Raw genomic sequence first — 19414 nt, 5'->3', positions numbered from 1 at the left:
AGGAGGGGGACAAAATCGACGCTGATTGAAACAAATAAACAAACAAACAGCCTCCCCCGCTTGTCCCCCCGCGCTGCCAGCGAAAGCCGCAGCCACGAAGGACGACTAGCCCAGTCAGTCGTCCCCACCGGATCCGGTGCGCCTGTGCGACTTCGGCGGGCTGCCTCCTCTCCAACTCAGACCTCTTGAATGGGTCCGGCGGGCTTGTCCTCCGCTCCGAGCTGAGCGCCGCCTCGGCCATCATGCACAATGGTGACAACCTGGCTCGTCCTGCTGAGTCTCTTGCAGGCGCCGGGCTTGCTCGCTGCCGAGCTGCCTCCGCCGGCTCCTGCCTGTGCCCGAGAAGGAGAAGCGTGCGACCCGCGCTGGCGCAGAGATGCCGGCGGGCGCGGCGGCGTTTACGAGCATCTCGGCGGAGCGCCCCGGCGGAGGAAGCTCTACTGCGCCACTAAGTACCACCTTCAGATCCATGCCAACGGCAAAATCAACGGCACCTTGGAGAAGAACAGCGTCTTCAGTGAGTACCTTGGGGTGGCTTCTCTCTTCCGCCCTGCTCTGCCCGTCCCCCGCAGCTGCCCGCTAATTTTAGCCCCTTTGCTCTCCCTCTTGAATCGAAGCCCCCGGTGCTTCGTTGGTCCTGATTTCCGAGGAAGCAGTATTGCTGTTCTCGGATGCCAGGGCTCAAACGCCGTTCATTTATTTCACAAAAAAAGAAAGAAAGAAAGAAAGAAAGAAAGAAAGAAAGAAAGAAAGAAAGAAAGAAAGAAAGAGGAAGAAAGAAAGAAAGAAAGAAAGAAAGAAAGAAAGAAAGAAAGAAAGAAAGAAAGAAAGAAAGAAAGAGAGAGAGAGAGAGAGAGAGACAATTTTTGTCGCCTTTCTGTTCAGGGCGCCCAAGGCGCTTTGTAGTCCTTCTGTAGAAAAGTTCGAGTCGCGGCAGTTGCTGGATTAGCATTGATGTGTAGAAATGTCTGCTCAGGCCCCGAAGAACGCAAAGCGGCTCAGGGATGTCGGTTGAGAGCTGATGAGAGATGCCAGCCAAGACCACGGCTTATCCTAAAACCAGATCGAAGCCACAACAAACATTCAGAGCTTGCCTGCCCCATCCATATCAAAGGCGATCTCTGGGCAAGATCTAGAATGGGTGATTTAGCTAGAGGAGATGCCTTTACAGCCAGGACGTTTTACTGTGGTTGGGAGAGGAAAATTCTTCCCAGTGCTTCAATTCTGCTTAAGCATGCTAGGGAGAAACGACTAGGAAAGAAATCCTTGGAATAAAGGAACAAGTATAAAACCCCAAAATCTAGCAAATATATTCCCATCAGGAAATTGATAACAATTCAGATGTTAACCTTCTTGATACCCAAGGCAAAAAGGTCTATAGAATATGTGTCAGGACAGTCAGATCTCCAGATTGACAGTCAAGAATCTCCCAAACATGACTGTCAAGAGATGCTTGTCCTAACAGAGGAGAAGGTTGCTGTTTCATTTTCACCATATTAACATTGTTTCCTACTTCTGGAGCAACTAAAAAAGCTCCTAAATTAGGAGGCTGTTTGTGAACTGGGACAATATAGATTTTCCTGTGACCTCCCCAATGAAGCAGACTTAGGTTGTTAGGAGCACAGAATACACTGGAGACTTGAAATAACATTTGGAAGTTAGCCTTAGAATTACTTTACCCCCAAATTTTCAACCCTTGTAGAATACCCTGGGAAAGAGTTCAGTTCCATTTACAATTGTGTCTGAGATTGTGAGTCTTAGTAGCTTTTGAGTTATCTTCCTCTATTTCTACTTCTCATTTGGTATAGTGAATATTTAGTGGTCACTTAGAACTTAAGGTAAAATAGTCTTTGTGGAATGTAGGTGTGGAAGAAAGAATCTTTCACCGAATCACAATTTTAACTAGCCTGGTAACACCTAACGTCTTGGACCCAATCTCCAATCAAAATGGAAATTGTGATGTAATATTATCTGTAGGGCATTAGGCTTGGCAATTGTGTTTTGTGGGTGGTGGTGTAAAAGAAGCTTCTCTCTTGCTATTGGATGATGAGAATAGAGGAACAGAAATGATTTTGTGTAACCAGTTTATGTTACACACACAGATCCCAGGCGATTCCTTTGGATGCTTGGCTAGAGTTCTTGAAATACAAAGAAAAGGATTTTCAGGTTTTCTTGAAATAGAATATTGTTCACTTTGCAGAATGGGCAAGTAGAGTCCACTGGGCTTCCTCCTTGGGATAAACTCTTTCTTTTCATCCCTGCTGTTAGAAATCTTTGCACTGCACCTCAGCACCTCTGCTTTCCCTACTACCCTTCCCTTCTCTCTAAGGATATAGTTCTGCAGTTGGGAGCCTCAGTTAAAAAACAAAACTTGCACTCTGGAATTTGCAAAAGCCCAGGATAAGTAAGTGGCTGTCACTTGGTTTCCTTGGCCAGAAAGTGTGATTTCCCATGGCTCTTTAAGGCTTTAGATCCCTTCTTCCCTTCATGACACAAAGCTGGATATGTGGGGGTGGAGGGTCAGGGTGACTATCCCAAAAGATGTGTAAATAACACATCAAGATGACTTTCACACTTCAGTCTGTTCATCTCATCCTGGTGTTTGGTTTTCTGTTCTCTCCTTTCCTCCCATTAATCTTGTTTTGTTTGTCTTGGCAAAGTTTGGGTATTTAGGGCAGAGGAAATTATGCCCTGTTTAAGGAAATAGCACTTACAAGCGACAGATCAGTTGAAGAAAACATTGTTTTCCCTTGCAAGGTAGACATGGCATTCAGAAATCGGATTGATTGCATCTTCTGATGCATTGGCACCCAGGAATACCAGGCATGTATGTATGATAGGCACCAAGGCAGACTTTTCTATTATTTCTATCCTCCTTATGTAGATGTTCACCTATCAATGAAGTATCATTGACAGCATGACCTAGCTAAAGTTTAAAAAAACCAATTACTATGAATTAAAACCAATTGGAATAGAAAGTGTTGAATGTTCCCTTAACTGTTCCAAATGATGAAATATAAGAGTCTGCACACACACCCAGCTTTTAGGTGCATTAGATGGAAGTTACCCTTAGGCTAAGCAAAGATGCTATGAGAGGAGAAAATAATATCATTTTCTGTGGTTGACCTTGTAAAAAGGACCCTTGCTGGGACAGATTTAAATAGAAATGACTTCCAATGAATGAAAGAAAGCACTTTCCCCCAAACATTCAGTAGGACAAATCTCATGTGCAATATAGGATTCTCTATTATATCACTACTCTGTTGATATATGCAGGCTGCATTGCAGAAAAGGGTTAAGACTGTGCCTTGAAAGGGAACGTTTTAACATAAGCCTTTAAGATGTAGAACAGCCAAATCTTCACCTGGACACTTCCACTTGATCTGTAAAAAAAAAAAAAAAACAGCTATCTCCTTTGCTAAATGTTTTCAGTTACAGAGATGAAGGAGAAAGAGAGATTAGGAGCTATCTCTGGATCTTCTGTGGCCTCTATGGACGAATTCACCAAGTAAGCATCAGTGAATGCAGTCTTAAGTGGAGCTTACCAATCTGAAAGAACCCTGATGGCTCAAACAATAGTTCTATTAACACTTTAAACATAATAAGTTTAAATATTGGCAGTCTACATATATGTCTTAAAATGCTAGTGACCAATAGAGGGCTGGCTCAAGCTGAGAGTCAGTTTCCACCATTAATATCCCTCTCCCCCACTTTCTGCAGTTATTTGCATTAAAGATTTTTATCCCACTTTGTCGTGCTTGGTAAATCTAAGATGACCTTCCTATTAAAAAGATAAATGATGAGAGACAAAATCTTCATTTCATCTGGAGTTCTGCATAAAAACTATCACTTAGAGGACCAAACAAATAGGCACTATATGTTCATATTTAAGATGATGATGTCTGAGACAGTGATAGCCACATGATGGAGTTAGTAGTCTCCCTTTCTATGGTATGCATTAATCATTGCTAAATGTTTAATAATGGAAATAGTCAAAACCTTACACTGTGCTTGTTTAACAGGGAGCAAGATGAAGTTCATGGTTTTCCATTAGTTCCAATGGAACAATCTAATTTACATACTTTTGTTTCTCGGTGTAACATTGTGTGAACATAGGTGTCCACAATAATGGCTGAATTTGAGGCTCAGATAAGGCCTTTCTATCTCTGATACTGCTCTATTGCCATAGCTTCTGCTAATGGAGTTATTCCAATAGCAGAAATATGATTTATATTAAATACTAAATCATCCCAACAGGTATAATTTATTTTGAACATTATATTCTGAGAAGAGTTGTATGGATATACAGTATGTGCTGTTGCCAAGACAATTTTAAAGTACTAACAGAATTTCAGAACTTCAGGATTTAAAATGTTGACTACATGGGATGGTATCGATAGGGAATTGATGAAATAGGTGGTGGCATAATCTGAAATGTAAATAATAAATCTCTTTGTGTATCATTTCTATCCTATTAATTTATTTTCTCAAATTATTAATTATTCCACATACAATTAAAGATTCCCTCCCCAAGAAATGCCTATAAACGTAATATATGCATTTTACAGGTATGTAAAACATGTCTCCTCTTGTGACTTTTTTGAAATGACTTTTTAAAAAATTAAGCAGTGTTCTGTGGGCCTTAAACTGAGTCTTTTTTTTTGGTCCCTGTCTCTCTCCTTATCACCATGTGTGATATTATTATCAACCCAAATTAATCCTCTGCATGGTATAGTCATTTTCATGGAACGTTATGGACCACAGTCTCCTGTGCTGGTGCAGTGCCAGATACATATTTCTCAAATTCCAAATTTAAAGCAAAGAGATAAAGAGATACAATCCAACTTCCATTCCTAAGGGACGACTGGAACCTGGATCTCCCCGTTATAGTCCACCACCTTAACTTTGGTTCCTCTGTGTATGAGTGTGAGATGTATGTGTGTGGATATAGGTGTGTGTAAGCATGAGCACTAGATTGAGAGCAAGGATTGCCTGCCCTATACCTCTGTAAATGTTGTATCTGCATTACAGAGTTGTTGTTATTCAGTATAATGTTTAGAACAGTCCTATGATAAATAATATGTGCAATCTTTCTTGGTTCTTTCATAGTTTAAAAAAGTTCCATTCTCTGAATTGGAGGTACTTTGTCCTTTCCCCAAGGATACACTGAATTCTAACTGACTACCACCCTTCATTGTCCATCCAAGCTCTTAGATGTGGCAGCCTCTTGTCTTCCTCCATTTTGTCCTCCAGAAACCTCAACAAGGACATTGTCCCCAAATGGGCAGCTTTGTGATTTGTTTCAATAAGTCAAGCACTCTTGGACCCATAAGAAAGGCATTAAAGGGGATTTAAAGTTTTTATAAACATATAGGATTAGGTGAACCTCTAGTTCAATGTCAGAGCCTTTCTTTCTTTCTTTTTCTTTCCGTCTCAATCAAATAGCTGTGGATTTACTAGTATTTCTAACAATTCCCATCTTATCGTCTTGAGTGTTGTCATTTTCAATCATCTGAAATTGATTATGAATGTTCGAGTAAATGCTGATATGTTGTGTGGTGGTGTTACTAAGCATAATGATTTCCACGTGGAAGTAACATTTAAGATAGTTTAATATTACTAGTTTAAGAGTCAGGGGGAAAAAACTGGGTCCAAATTCCTGCTCGCTTCAAGTGTCAGTCAATAATACATTATTTTCATTTTTTTCTTGTAGTAAAATGGGAGGATGTTTCAACTCTATTGGAGAGACAGTTGAAATAAAAGAGACTTTGCATAAAGAAATACCAATTCTGAAGATATTGATTAGGTCAAATGTTGGTCAAATGATACTCAGAAGGCTAGGCTACCTTATCATTTGAATGGTGAGGGGGAACCTTTCACAAAGATAAACAAAAACTTAGAACTTGTTCAATATGAAGCAAAAAAAAATAGTCCATATGTGCTCATTTCTGAATAAGGTTAAGGATTTCCCTCTGATTTCCTTGGCTTGTAGCATTTAAAGTTTCTAAAATTTGTAAAATAACAACAATACCAATATGCAATGAAATGATACATCTGTAAGTCATCTAAATAGCTCTTACATTTTCCTTTTAGGTATTCTGGAAATAACTGCAGTGGACATTGGGATTGTTGCTATCAAAGGCTGTTTTTCGGGCAGATACCTGGCTATGAACAAAAGAGGCCGACTTTATGCTTCAGTAAGTACTATTTAAAACAGAGGCATCTTAACTATGGCAAGCCAGCTAAAGCATCCACCAAGTAGAGTGCCCATCATTTTCAATGGGGATTTAAAGTCCATTGTAGTCAAAAGGGCAGAAATACTAGGTGCCTATGGAGGGACATTTGTAAAGAACAAAAATATGTGCTTTGGTTTTATTTGAGGGATTAAGCAGCCACTACTTAGAATCTTTTAGCTGAAACATGACTGCAAGCATGAGGCACATTCATTCACTTTTCATGTGTGCAGCAGGATCTGAATTCAAATAATCCTACTTACACATTAAAAATAAAACATTTATGTTTTGAGGACTTCTGGTTTAGGGATTGTAAGCAACTGATTCAGGTAAGGAGATCATCAAGGAATTGTAGAACTGATGATGTGACAAGGAAACTTTTCCAAAAAGGAGACTCATTTGCAAAAACAATTTTTAGAACCCATAAAACTGGGACCTAATGGCAGAGAAGTGGATCCAGAGGCACTTACAGGTTGAATAAATGTGTCAATCATTCTGCAAATCCCTGGATTGCAAAGATATTGCTGTGAAGGCACATTGGAGCAAACTGAGAATCTACTCTTTACTATTCCATAATAAGATTAATATACAACAGTGATGGCTAACCTTTTTGTCATTGTGCGCCTAAAGTGTGTGTGTGCGCGCACCCATAATGTACTGTGCATGATCCCTCCCGCAACCTCCTCACTTGGTGCATGCACACGTGACCCTCCAGGTGCCCTGGCCTATGCATGCACGTGACCCCCTGTGCTCCCCGCACCCTCGAGACATGCGTGAACAATCCCCCCATGCTCCCCCACCCCCTACTTACATATTAAAAACAAAACAATTAAGTTTTGAGGACCTTTGGTTTAGCGATTGTAAATAATTGATTCAGGTAAGGAGATCATCAAGAAACAATTCCACCCTGTAAATGCATGTGCAACCCCCCCATGCTTCCCTGCCCCCACATATGTGTTCACAAGCTCATGCTCCCCACATCCCTGTGCATGCATGCATGACTCCTGCACTCCACCCCCCATGCACATGGGTGCATGACACCCACTTTCGTGCATGTGTGTGCATCTCCTTCATGCGCCCCACCCCCTGTGTATGCATGGCAGAGACCCAAAAATGAGCTGGCTGGTGGGAGGCGGTGGAGCTGAGCTGGGGTGATGACTCTCGTGCCCACAGAGAGGCTCTGTGTGCCACCTGTGGCATTCGTTCCAAAGGCTTGTCATCACAGATGTAGAATATTATTTAACTTCATGCAAGCAGAACAGGAGCAGAAACTCTGCATAATTTGTTCCTTGGAAATTCAAATGTTTTCCCTCTTTTCATCCCATGTCTTAAAAAAGAAAAAGAAACATAGGAACAATAGCATCAGTTAAGGTGATTGAGATAAAATATTATTTATTTATTTACTTTGTAGACTTATATTCTACCTTAGCACAGCACTAGAATATTTTTAACACTCCCCTTGACGCTGGCATCAGGTAGCTTTCCTTTCCAGCTGAGATGTTAAAATTGAGAGATGTGCTACTTAAAGCCATTCTCAATTAGTTACTGGAGATCAACTCAAAGTAGTGAAATAATTGATCTATTTAAATACTGTGATGTCACAATCCCTGTAATCTTATCACAAAGTAGCTTTTGAAGTAAGTGGTGAATAAGCAACAGGAGTTCTCTAAATAGTTAATTAGTAATAAAAGTATAGTTAAAAAGGAATAAAATAAAAGTTCCTTTTTTAAAGTGGAAATTAAGAGTCCAGTTTTATTAACAGGTCATAATTTCTATAAAGAATATAAAGAATTCTATTCTATTCTATGAACTGTTCTATGTAAGCATTAAAATGGTAGAAAGTGAGCAATATGCCCCTGACTGAGATATCCATCAGGAGCCATTGCCAGACAAAAGGGGGGCTATTTTATAAGCTCACAAATAGCATTCGGAAGCAACTCATGCAGAAGCCTCCCTAATTCACTGATGGAGGAAGAGGTAAGTACAACCAGACTTTTAATGATTCTATTATTACAAGTAGTCCTTGCTTACTGACTGCCTTGTTTAGTGATTGTTCAAAGTTATGACTATTGGAAAAAACAGCTTTGGGACCAATCCTTGCATTTATGCCATTGATTGCACGATCTGTGGTCTTGTGATTGCCACTTGGGTGTTTGGCAACCAGCATGCATTTAGGGATGCTCAGCGGCTAAGATACTGAGCTTGTCGATCAGAAAGGTTAGCAATTCGGCGGTTCGAATCCCTAGTGCCACATAATGGAGTGAGCTCCTGTTACTTGTCCCAGCTTCTGCCAACCTAGTAGTTTGAAAGCATGTAAAAATGCAAGTAGAAAAATAGGGACTACCTTTGGTGGGAAGGAAACAGCATTCTGTGCACCTTGGTGTTTAGTCATGCCGGTCACATGACCATGAAGATGTCTTCGGACAGCTCTGGCTCTTTGGCTTAGAAACGAAGATGAGCATCACCCCCTAGAGTTGGGAACAACTAGCACATATGTGCGAGGGGAACTTTTACCTTTACTTTATGCATTTATGATTGTTGCTGGAATGGCTAACTCGGTGTGGCCAGCTCAGCATGGCCAGCTTGGCATGGCCATGCTTGCTACCACCAAGTTACCTCTGACAAATTACCACTGCCAAGTTGTTGCAGGGTAATTCAACATAGCCAATTCACCATAAGGAGAACTTGCTGCGGGCAGCCAGAGGGAAAGTGGGCAAGGAAGTGCGTAGTCAGAGCACAACACAATTCTCTCTCTCTCTCTCTCTCTCTCTCTCACACACACACACACACACACACACACACACACACCTTATTGCTGCTGCCACCGTAGGCTGTTTGGTGATGGTTAAGGTGACCAGATTTTCAGACTGGTAAAGAGGGACACCTTTGACCGGGGGGGGGGGGTTTACAAATATAAATTGTAACTGTTACCAAACATCAAAATTTTGATCACATGACCATGAGGATGCTGCAATGGTCACTAAGTGTGAAAATGGTCGCTAAGTGTGAAAAATGGTCATCAGTCACTTTTTTCAATGCCATTGTAACTTTGGTCACTAAGCCCATTATATCACCTTTCTTGCCACAGTTCTTAAGTGAATCCAGAATGATGTTCCTGTTAATACAAAGAACTGAGCAAATTGAAATGGTGAAATTAGTCAGGGGAAAATGCCACCATTTTCCGGAGCAGACCTCCAACTTCCATGCCCCTCCCCTCCGGAAAATCCAGGAAGTAACCTCTCTAGCCATTTCCTGCAGCTCTATGGTACTAGATCATTTTTTTCTTATAAAATGAGGTAAAAGCGCCGGGGGGAGGTCCGTTTTGTTGCTTTAACGTTTTAATATCTTCAATGAAAGTGCTGAGACAGAGAGAGGGATTAGACAGGGTGTCTTTTGTCTTGCCCTGGTTAGGATTTCTTAAGCAAATCCACTGGGCTTTCAACATGAAGCCAGAAAACCGGGACTTTTTAAAAATGCAGCAGGAAATGGGACAAATTGTTATAAAGCGTGATTGTCATGCTGAAATCGGGACGTCTAGTCACCTTAGTCATGCTGGCCACATAACCATGGAGACGTCTATGGACAATGCTGGCTCTTCGGCTTTGAAACAGAAATGAGTGCTGCCCACTAGAGTTGGGAATGACTAGCACATATGTACAAGGGGAACCTAAACTTTAACCTTGTATGTGCAAGTCTTTATAATATAGGCAATTGGCCTATACATGGGAATATTTTTCTTTGAAATACTGACACAATTGTGACTTTTAGGAGCAGAGGTAAGCTCAGTGCTTCTTGACAGCAGTATAACCCAGTGATTCTCAGCCTCAGAAATTTTAAGATGTGTGGACTTCGATTCCCAGAATTCCTCAGTCAGCATTCTTGAGGATGAGAAATACTGATAAAGCCGTTCCTCAATACTGGAATAGGATTCTATTTCTAGATTTTTTAGCACTATTGCAGAAATGAGGCCTCTGACAGCAAGACCAATTTATAAATAATCTGCTGCTGGAGTTTCTAGATTCTAGGCTTTTTCCTCTTGCCTTTTGAATCCATTAGAAATTTGGCTGTTATTTCAATGGCTTTAAGATTGGGAAGCATCTGTTTATTGCTTATATAATAATTAGGAACTGCTGGGTCTTACTTTTTTATGCCATCTCCCTCCTGATTTTCTCCTTTGATTCCCCCTTTGCTTTTCAAGATATCATATGATTTGATGCTGATTCCATTCTGATTCTGCTTGGGTGGAGACGATTGTAATCTTTTTTTATTTCAATTTCTTTTCTGAAGTTTTCCTGGTGGCTCTCTTCTAACCGAAGTATTAGGAAGGACAGTTCTCCATCTCTTCTTCAGCTGTGATAGATGACGTCTCCCTTCCTGGTCTCTCAATCTTTTTGTCTCTTGGACAATGTTTAATTTTCTCTTAGGAACTCCTTGTACTACGAAATCTCCCTCTCTTCTTTAAATTGGGGCACTTTTGTGCATTTTCTTTCATTAGTTGTAAGAAATATCTCCCATGCTGTCTCCAATCAGCTCCTCTTTCACATCAGAATCAAAAATCTTGGCAATATTGATTAGCTAATCGGGAAACATGAGTGTATAAAAATGAAAATCTCAAAGGAGATATGATTTGCATCTACAATGTCTTCCCAATTAATCAAATATTCCAGGCTGGTTTTCCCGTGCCATAAGCCTAAAATAGGTCCTGGCTTGACTTCTTCCTCCTTCTTGTGTCCTTGTATTAGGAGCAATGAAGTATTCCAGTACCAGGAGGGAATGGTAGAAATCATTTATTTTCAGCTGATGGAAAAAGGGAAGCTGTAGACAAAAGGCCATGGGATTGATTTGTGAAATTAAAGGGAATGGTCTAACAAACCTGGTCTTCCATTACTCAGAGGGTTGTGTGGAGGGAAGAAATCTATGAGAAAACCAGATATTGTGTCCAACAGCCATGGAGGGAACTGTTGGGTGATCAGGAGAATACTTCTGGAGACCTTGACTTGATCTGGTTGATCCTTAAGACACTAAGTGGTTTGAAGTTCTTAAGAGAATCCCAACCTTTGCAGACCCATGGGACGGAGGGAGGGATGGTTCTGCCCAGTAGCAGTTGACTAGCACATGCACAAAGCTTCATTTGTGCCAGTGGCATGCATGCATGCCTCTCCCATGCCCTTGCCTGCTGGTCGGGCAAGTGGAGAGGTGCATGCATGTGTGTACTTGCCCACCACTTCTGCAACCTGGTTCCAAATGACACAAGGCCCAATGGTGGCCTATGGCCCAGGGGTTGGGGACCCATGGTCTTTAGAATGGGGAAAGTCATGAAATATTTGGTAACTGATATGGATGATAGCTGTAGCTGTAATAGGTGGTCTAAATCAGCAACATTTGAGTGGATGCATGAACTGAATTATTATAAGCAAATTCAGTGTAAGTAGACGTCAACCCAGTTGTCTCAGTGATTTACATAACAACCACAAAGATTATTATTTTGGCTTTATCACTGTGCAGGATGGAGTAATTTTATGTCCTCTATACTGTAGTTGAAATAAAATGTTAAAAAATACAGAGTGGATTCTAAGCCTTTTTCAAAAGTAATTCTCACGATTTCAGAAAATGTGAAGATATCTAAAGGATGGAACATGGACAAAGTATGGAATAAAATAAGTTGTTTAGAGAAATAATCAAGTACCACCAGATTACATAAGACCTTGTAGATTAGTTATAAAACCCAAAGAAACTCTTTTTCAGGATCCTTGAAAAGAGGAAAAGGACAGTAACAGCCCATCCAGAAGGGACGATTACTGTGGGATAGTTTTCCCTATTCCAAAGAAAAATGCAGGAAAGAGAGAGAATAAGACTTCTGTTGAAGGTCATCTGAGTGTGCATATATGGTCTTATTCTCATTGTGTATGGATCTGATGTCAGGGAAGGAATTTTTGTTCTTATCCCAAGAGTTTCGGAAGGCACATCAAATCTATGATAAATGTTGGCAAAGAACCAAGCAGCTTAATCCTTGGATCCATCTTAATTCCTTTCAAAGAAATAGTAGCCCAAAGTATCCAATAGTGACAATAGTAGCCCAAAAGTCCAATAAAGATAGACCAAAGAAACGCTTAACTATTTTAGTATAGAGACTCTAATAAGAAAGATATTAAAGAACTGCTTGAACTTGATCAACATAGAGAGATGGATCCTGCAAGTAAATCAACAAACACTCCAGATACATAACCAGAAAAAAAAACACCATGAAAAACAGTTTGCTAAATTGCATGAAGACTGATAGGGTAGTGTCCAAATTAAAAAATAGTTTTGATAATATGAGTCCAAGGCAATTAAATATTTTTCATGCAAATCACATTTGGAGTTCCCCAAGATCCAATTTGGTAATAATTAATGTCTTGAAGGGACGCGGTAGCTCAGCAGCTAAGACACTGAGCTTGTCAATCAGAAAAGTTGGCAGTTCAGCGGTTTGAATCCCTAGCACCGCATAACGGAGTGAGCTCCTGTTACTTGTCCCAGCTTCTGCCAACCTAGCAGTTTGAAAGCATGTAAAAATGCAAGTAGAAAAATAGGAACCACCTTTGGTGGGAAGGTAACAGCGTTCCGTGCACCTTTGGTGTTTAGTCATGCTGACCACATCACTACAGAGACATCTTTGGACAGCGCTGGCTCTTTGGCTTTGAAACAGAGATGAGCACCACCCCCTAGAATCGGGAACAACTAGCACATATGTTTGAGGGGAACCTTTACTTTTACCTTTAATAGGGATGCTAAATAAAGTTGAAAGGACTCCCTGATGATTCCTACAATGAGAGTGGGAGAGGGAGGCTGGCAGACATCTTTTTGATACATGCACGGGCCCACATCAATATGCATGACATATGCAGATACAGCAACATGGATATAAAAAACTTCCCGCTATGAAAAAAAAGCATCTTCTTCACTTAAACATAGGAGACTCTGCATACTGGAAGTATAGTTGGGTTCCCCTGTGGGAAAATGGTAGCAATTGGACTGTTGTTGGATCTAAATTTCAAGGGCAGGGGTGATGGTAGTGAGGTTAATATTTATACAGTTTTGGGTACATTAATTATTTTGTGCTGAGAAGCCTTACTCTTTCAGTGAAGCTCATTTGGAAGACAAGATTGAAGCTTTTCACACCTAGTAATACTAAAGTAGATAACTTTCCTATTGCTATGAAGAGTTGGACCAATCAATCAAAACACTGAGCTGTCTAGGAGAAAAACTTAAATTCTCCCCAGTGTTAGCTAGATTAAAATTGTTGACAATAGCTGTGTTGGGAAGGGAAAATTGGAAAAAAGGAGAATTAGTAGTTCTAGTTCTAGGAAGTAGAAAACTAGGGAGAAAACTAGGGAGGAGACAAGGCCTTAGGAAGTACCCTTTCCCCCTGAAAATAAGACTTCCACGGATAATAAACTCAGTCTGGCTTTTGAGCGCATGTGCTAAAATAATCCCTCCCCCGAAATTATTGCAACACAGCAGCAGCAGCCATGAGGTGACTATGCTCATCGCCTTCTGCACCTCAAAAATAATAAGACCTCCCTGAAAATAAGGCCAAGTACTTATTTTGGATGTCAAAAGAAAATAAGACCCTGTCTTATTTTTGGGAAAACACAGTATAAGTGAAGAAAGACTCGATGTCTAATTCTAGACCAGTAAGAGATCCGTGACAACTGAACCACACAAAGCTCTCCATTCCGGATCAGCCTTATTCCATTTAGTGAGAGATCAAAATATGTCCAGCATAAGTTGTGGCAGTAGAAATTAATTTGTTGTAATGATTAAACAATGGACTGTCACCGTAAGTGCTGGGTTCTAGTCAGCCCCCAGCCATGAAAACTCACTTTGTGACTTTGCTGCTTCCAAGTCCAACTTACCTGACAGGCCTAATGGGAAGTGACAACAGCTGAACTCCTGAAGGAAAGTCAGGATATAAATAAAATAAATAATAAATAAATAAGCTACCCAGAGTCACCTTTCAAGGAAGATGGGTGGCATAAAAATTTAATAAATAATAACATAATAATTAAAAAACAAATTGCTTATGATATATCATGGCAAACATTGTTTTAACAGAGACCTTGGCAATGAATTGGAAGTCCTAAAACAATATATTTTGGGGCGATTAGAGCACAAGTTCGAGATCTACTTGGCACAATGAAGAAACTGTTGGGTAAATGTGACAGGGGATACATCAACACATTCTTATTTTGTCTGAAATGTACAATGTAGTAATACATTGCTCAAATCAGATTAGACTCTGGCTTAGCATCCTCATAGATTCCCTCTTTCTGATATCACATCACATCACAAATAGTAAAATAAATCATAAATGACTGTATGGGAAGTTATGTGTTATCTGCTTTGGTAAACGAATCTGTGTTAGTGGTCTGCTTATGCAGTGCACTTTCAAGCATGAGATTTGCAGCCTTGATTTCACAGGCAAATTTACTCCATCTGCTGGGCTGAGTGAGAATTCCCTACAACTTAAAAAAACAACAACCACATCATTCCAGAATAGTAGCAATTATATTTAGAAATGCAGAGAATTTAGAACTGCAAAATTCAGGAATGAAATATGTGGGGACTGGAAACTAAATGAAGAAATGCATCTATGAAATTGGCATAAAGAGGCATTCATAGATAGCTCGCATCTAGATTTTAAGTACTTAACCTTATACTGCTACTGTCCTTGGTTTTGAGAGAATTGGAAGTAAGGTTAAAAATGTGTTAGTTTGTTTACAATCTCCAGTAGTTTGTTTTTTGTTTGTTAGGTCCCCCCCCCCCCAATATTCAGTATTAGAACCTTGTTTTACTTTTACTAAGTAATGAAATCTTTTGCTTCATTTCTGAAATGAAGGCTGGCAATTAGCATGAAAGGAATTTTCAACATATCTCCAAGATATCAGTTTTTTAAAAAGTGAACTAGGTTACTAGTAGTAGAGGAAAAAATATAGTCACAAAATGCAACAAGGGACTACCCAATCATTTTAAAAAAAACACCTTACTTAGGTAATGACAAAGGGCTTACCAGTTTTTCTTGCCAATAAAACCTCCTGTTTCAACAAAGTGTAGTAATAGAATATGTAATTAATTTCAGAAAATATAGTTGTGGGCCATGTCTATCGCAGTTATAGATTGTCCTGGGAGAAAATGATGATCTGGAACCAGAGGTGGGTTCCTACCAGTTCGTACCTATTCAGTAGAACTGGTTCATCAAATCTACCGAACCAGTTAGAAGAGGTTCCACCAGTGGACCCGGAAAGCAGGCCACACCTACAGAAGAGGTTCCAAATCTTTTTGAAACCCATCACTGGTCCTTGGATATGATTATCCTATACTATCAAGCTCATATTTATAAACTCAGTGCCTCTGTGAAAGGTAAGGATGACTACTGCGTTTGTGGTGCAATCAGAACATTGCGTGTGTTGAAGTTGTTTTAACGGAAACCAAAGATGCCTTTTAAAAAACAAGTTTACATCATATTCTTATGCATGCCAGTGCTGTGTGTGAGGTAATTTAAGGTGGTTCTGACAAGTGTCGTCGGCATCTTCATATCCGGTCACATGGGCGGCAAGCCACTCCCATCCGGTCACATGGGCAGGAAGCCACTCCCACAAAGGAGGCCACACCCACAGAGTAGGTTCGAACAATTTTTGAAACCCACCACTGTCTGGCACCCTTTCAATCATGGTTCAGACTTAGGTGTGAGACAAAGAGAGTATCAGTTGCTCTAAGGGATGACTATTGGTGAGAGACGGATGGGACTTGTGTATTGCTCTGGTCTTATTAGCCCTCTCAGTAGCCTTTAGTACCACTGACCATTGTACCCTTCTCGACTTCCTGCAAGTATTCAGTACTGGAGGCACTATTTTGCAAATGTTCTATTCCAAGGGTGTCAAACTTGTGGTGTCATGGCAGCGTCAGATGACATATTGGGATTGCCCCTCTCCTTGCTAAACCAGGCCTGCACATGACCAGCATGTGATGCATCCAGCCACAGGCCATGAGTTTGACAGCCCTGTTCCATTCCTTCCTGGAATAAGTAAGTGGCTTACTTGGTGCTGATGGTAGAGACTGAGGCAGTGGCCACTCCCTTGCCTCATGGCTTAGTTCTTTCTCCAGCAAGAACTACTTACTAGGCAGAACAACTGTCTGAAGTCACTGGGAGAGGTCACCAATCAGTTTGGGGTATGGTATCATTTAGTATGCTACCCTGGGCAAGACTAAAGATGCTGATGATATCTTGTTCCCGTGCCTGGATCTGGATGGGACAGAACAGGTTAAATTTGAACTAAATTTGACTGAGTTGCTGTCCGATGCATTGTGGCTCTCTGTCAGCACCTAGTGGTGTCTCTAGATGAGGAAGCAATGCTTCTGAAGGAGCAAGTCCATGACTTAGGGTTCTTTCTGCATTCATGGCCCATGGTGATTGGTTCACTTGTTGCAGTGCAACCTGAAGTGAGAGTTACCTTTCACTAAAGTGCAACAGTGAAGAGGGCTCTACAATAATTCATGTCCTGTTCACCATTCACTTAGATTACTGCAATGTACTATAGTTGGGGCTGGAATGAAACAACTTGCCTTAGCCAACTCACCACGGCCAACTCGTTGTGAGACAACTCACTGCAGGACCATATCAACAAATGAAGTGAATTAATTTTGATGGGACTGTGGGCAATAATAATACTAAAATAAAGAAATTCAATCCAGAAATACAGGAGTCACAATAACTTTGATCAAAACGTGGTCACTAATGATAAAAGCAATTGAATGAAATGATTAATACAGCATTGAATTATCCAACGGCGAGTTGTCCTTCAGCAAGTTGGCCTCAGCTAGTTGTCCTAGACCCCACTGGAGCTGCCTCAAAAGATTATCTGAAAAGAACAATTAGTTCAAATATAGTGGACACTAATTAGGTAGCACACATCACAAGGAATGAATTATACCTGTGTTTTAGGTTTTACATAGGCTTCCAGTACCCTTTCAAGTGCATTTCAAAGTGCTGATTTTGACCTATATGATTTGGCATCAGGTTAGTTTTAAGGCTACAGTCTCCAATTGTAATAGCACAATTCACTCAGTTATCCTGGGATAACTTATTGGTGGACCTCCAATTCTATGAAGTAAATTGAGTGTTGGAGAGTTGAAACATGAAGAGTGTTCCTTTTCTTTGGTAGTCCCTATTTGCTAGAACAGCCTCCCAGATGAAATTAGACTACAGGTAGTCCTCAACCTATGACCAAAATTGAGCCCAACATTTATGATGTTCAGTAAGTAATTTGTTAAGTGAGTTTTTCCCATTTTACAACTTTTCTTGCCACATTTGTTAAGTAAATCACTACAGTTGTTAAATTAGTAACACGGTTGTTAAGTGAATCTGGTTTCTCCATTGACTTTGCCTGTCATAAAATTGCAAAAGGAAATCACATGACCCCAGGACACTGCAACCGTCATAAATGAGAGTCAGTTGTCAAGCATCCATATGTAAATCACATGACCATGGGGCTATTGCAACAGTCATAGGTGTGGTCATGTCACTTTTTTCAGTACAGTTGTAACTTCAAGTGGTCACTAAGTGAACTATTGTAAGTTGAGGACTACCTGTAGTTTCTCGGTTGGTTGTTTTGGAAGAGGTTGAAAACATATTTTCAAAAATATTTTGTGGGCTTAGTAGTTACCATTTGAGCTTCTGTTTACGCTCATTTGGTTTTCCTTATGATATTGTTTTTATAGGTGTTCATTTATTTATTCTGGAAATTATGCTATGTATACTTGTCTGTTAACCACCAGAGGTCCTAGTAAATTATGGTGGTTTACAAGTCAAATATGGGTTGCAGGAGTAAGAGAAATATATTCGGTCAATGTGGTATTCTCTGGTAGCATTGGGCACTAATTTTCATTCTGTTTGGCGGGCAAAGTATGATCAATCATGGGATTAATCAAGAATAGACTGTAATAAACTTTTTTGCTTTTATCATCTCCTAGTCACTGTTATCATTACATGAAGAAAGGCAAGAAAGTAAAGACTAGTGTTCTTTGCTTTGTTTGATATATAAGAACAGGATATGTCATTGGATATCAAAACTCTTTTCTAAATAAATGGACATTGCTTTTATGTTCAGCCTAACTGAAAGTGTTCATAAGAACAAATGCAGTGAGCTTTGTACCTCGCAGTTGTTCCTGCTTGCTTTTTGAAAGTGATGGTTTCTGTCCTTATTTTGCAGGAAACCTACAATGCAGAATGTGAGTTTGTGGAAAGGATCCATGAGTTGGGCTATAACACCTATGCATCCCGCTTGTATCGGACTGTGCCCAATGGCACTAGCAGCAAACGCAAAGCTAGTGCAGAGAGACTCTGGTATGTCTCCATCAATGGGAAAGGACGACCCAGGAGGAGCTTCAAAACTCGTAGGACCCAGAAATCATCTCTCTTTTTGCCCAGGGTGTTGGATAACAAAGACCATGATATGGTCCAACTATTCCATACAAATGCTAAGTACAGAGAAAGCCTACTGAAGCCACTAAATAAGAACCAGAGAAGAAGGAGAGGACAGTAGGAAGCATTCTGCAAGTGTGGGGGAAACATGATGGATCTGAAGACAAAAAAGAAGAAGCTACTATTCCATGGATATTGTTGGCTAAACCATATGAACCCAGTTACAAATGATTCTATGTAAACACATACATACACACACACACACACACAAATATACTTGCTAATAGATGGTTTAGATGTGTATCCAATTGCTAAGGATATATAATAAATTAAAGCATGCTTGCATGTACGTTATTATGATGAAATAATGAGTTTGAGTATTCCTTGCCAGTTTCTGAATTATTTTATGCCCCAGGAGCATTTCGGTCTATTCCATAATAGGCCTGTGATTTTATTCTAATAAGCATTTAATTATGTTTAGGCAAAAACGTCCTGTGAGAAAACAATTATTTTAGGGGGGAAATCCTTTCCTTTCTCCATCAAAACAGACTAGATGCTCTAGTAAGATATTTGCTCTTTGTATTTTTTTCATTTATTATAAATAATACTTTGCCCAGTTAATTTGGGAATGCCTTTTAACTAAGTACTTTTTAAATAATTTCACATATCTTATTAATAATTAAAGGTTGCAGTCTTGGATATTAGATGAAAATATTACATG

At 40.1% G+C, this 19414-nt stretch overlaps 1 protein-coding gene across 1 annotated transcript; it reads left to right on the top strand.

Annotated features, from left to right (window-relative positions):
• Positions 1-249: 249 nt before the first annotated feature.
• Positions 250-18946, top strand: FGF3 (fibroblast growth factor 3). Its single transcript, XM_014066892.2, has 3 exons — positions 250-517; positions 6094-6197; positions 18482-18946. Exons 1-3 carry the CDS (start codon positions 250-252, stop codon positions 18812-18814), a joined length of 705 nt encoding a protein of 234 aa, XP_013922367.1. The 3' UTR covers positions 18815-18946.
• Positions 18947-19414: the final 468 nt, after the last annotated feature.

The sequence above is a fragment of the Thamnophis sirtalis genome, unplaced genomic scaffold, assembly GCF_051295495.1.
Source record: "Thamnophis sirtalis isolate CommonGarterSnake01/CBP01778 unplaced genomic scaffold, rThaSir2_p1.2 scaffold_1, whole genome shotgun sequence".
Classification (NCBI taxonomy): domain Eukaryota; kingdom Metazoa; phylum Chordata; class Lepidosauria; order Squamata; family Natricidae; genus Thamnophis; species Thamnophis sirtalis.
Note: the sequence above shows the minus strand (reverse complement) of the source record. Positions and strands in the feature narration are given on the sequence as shown.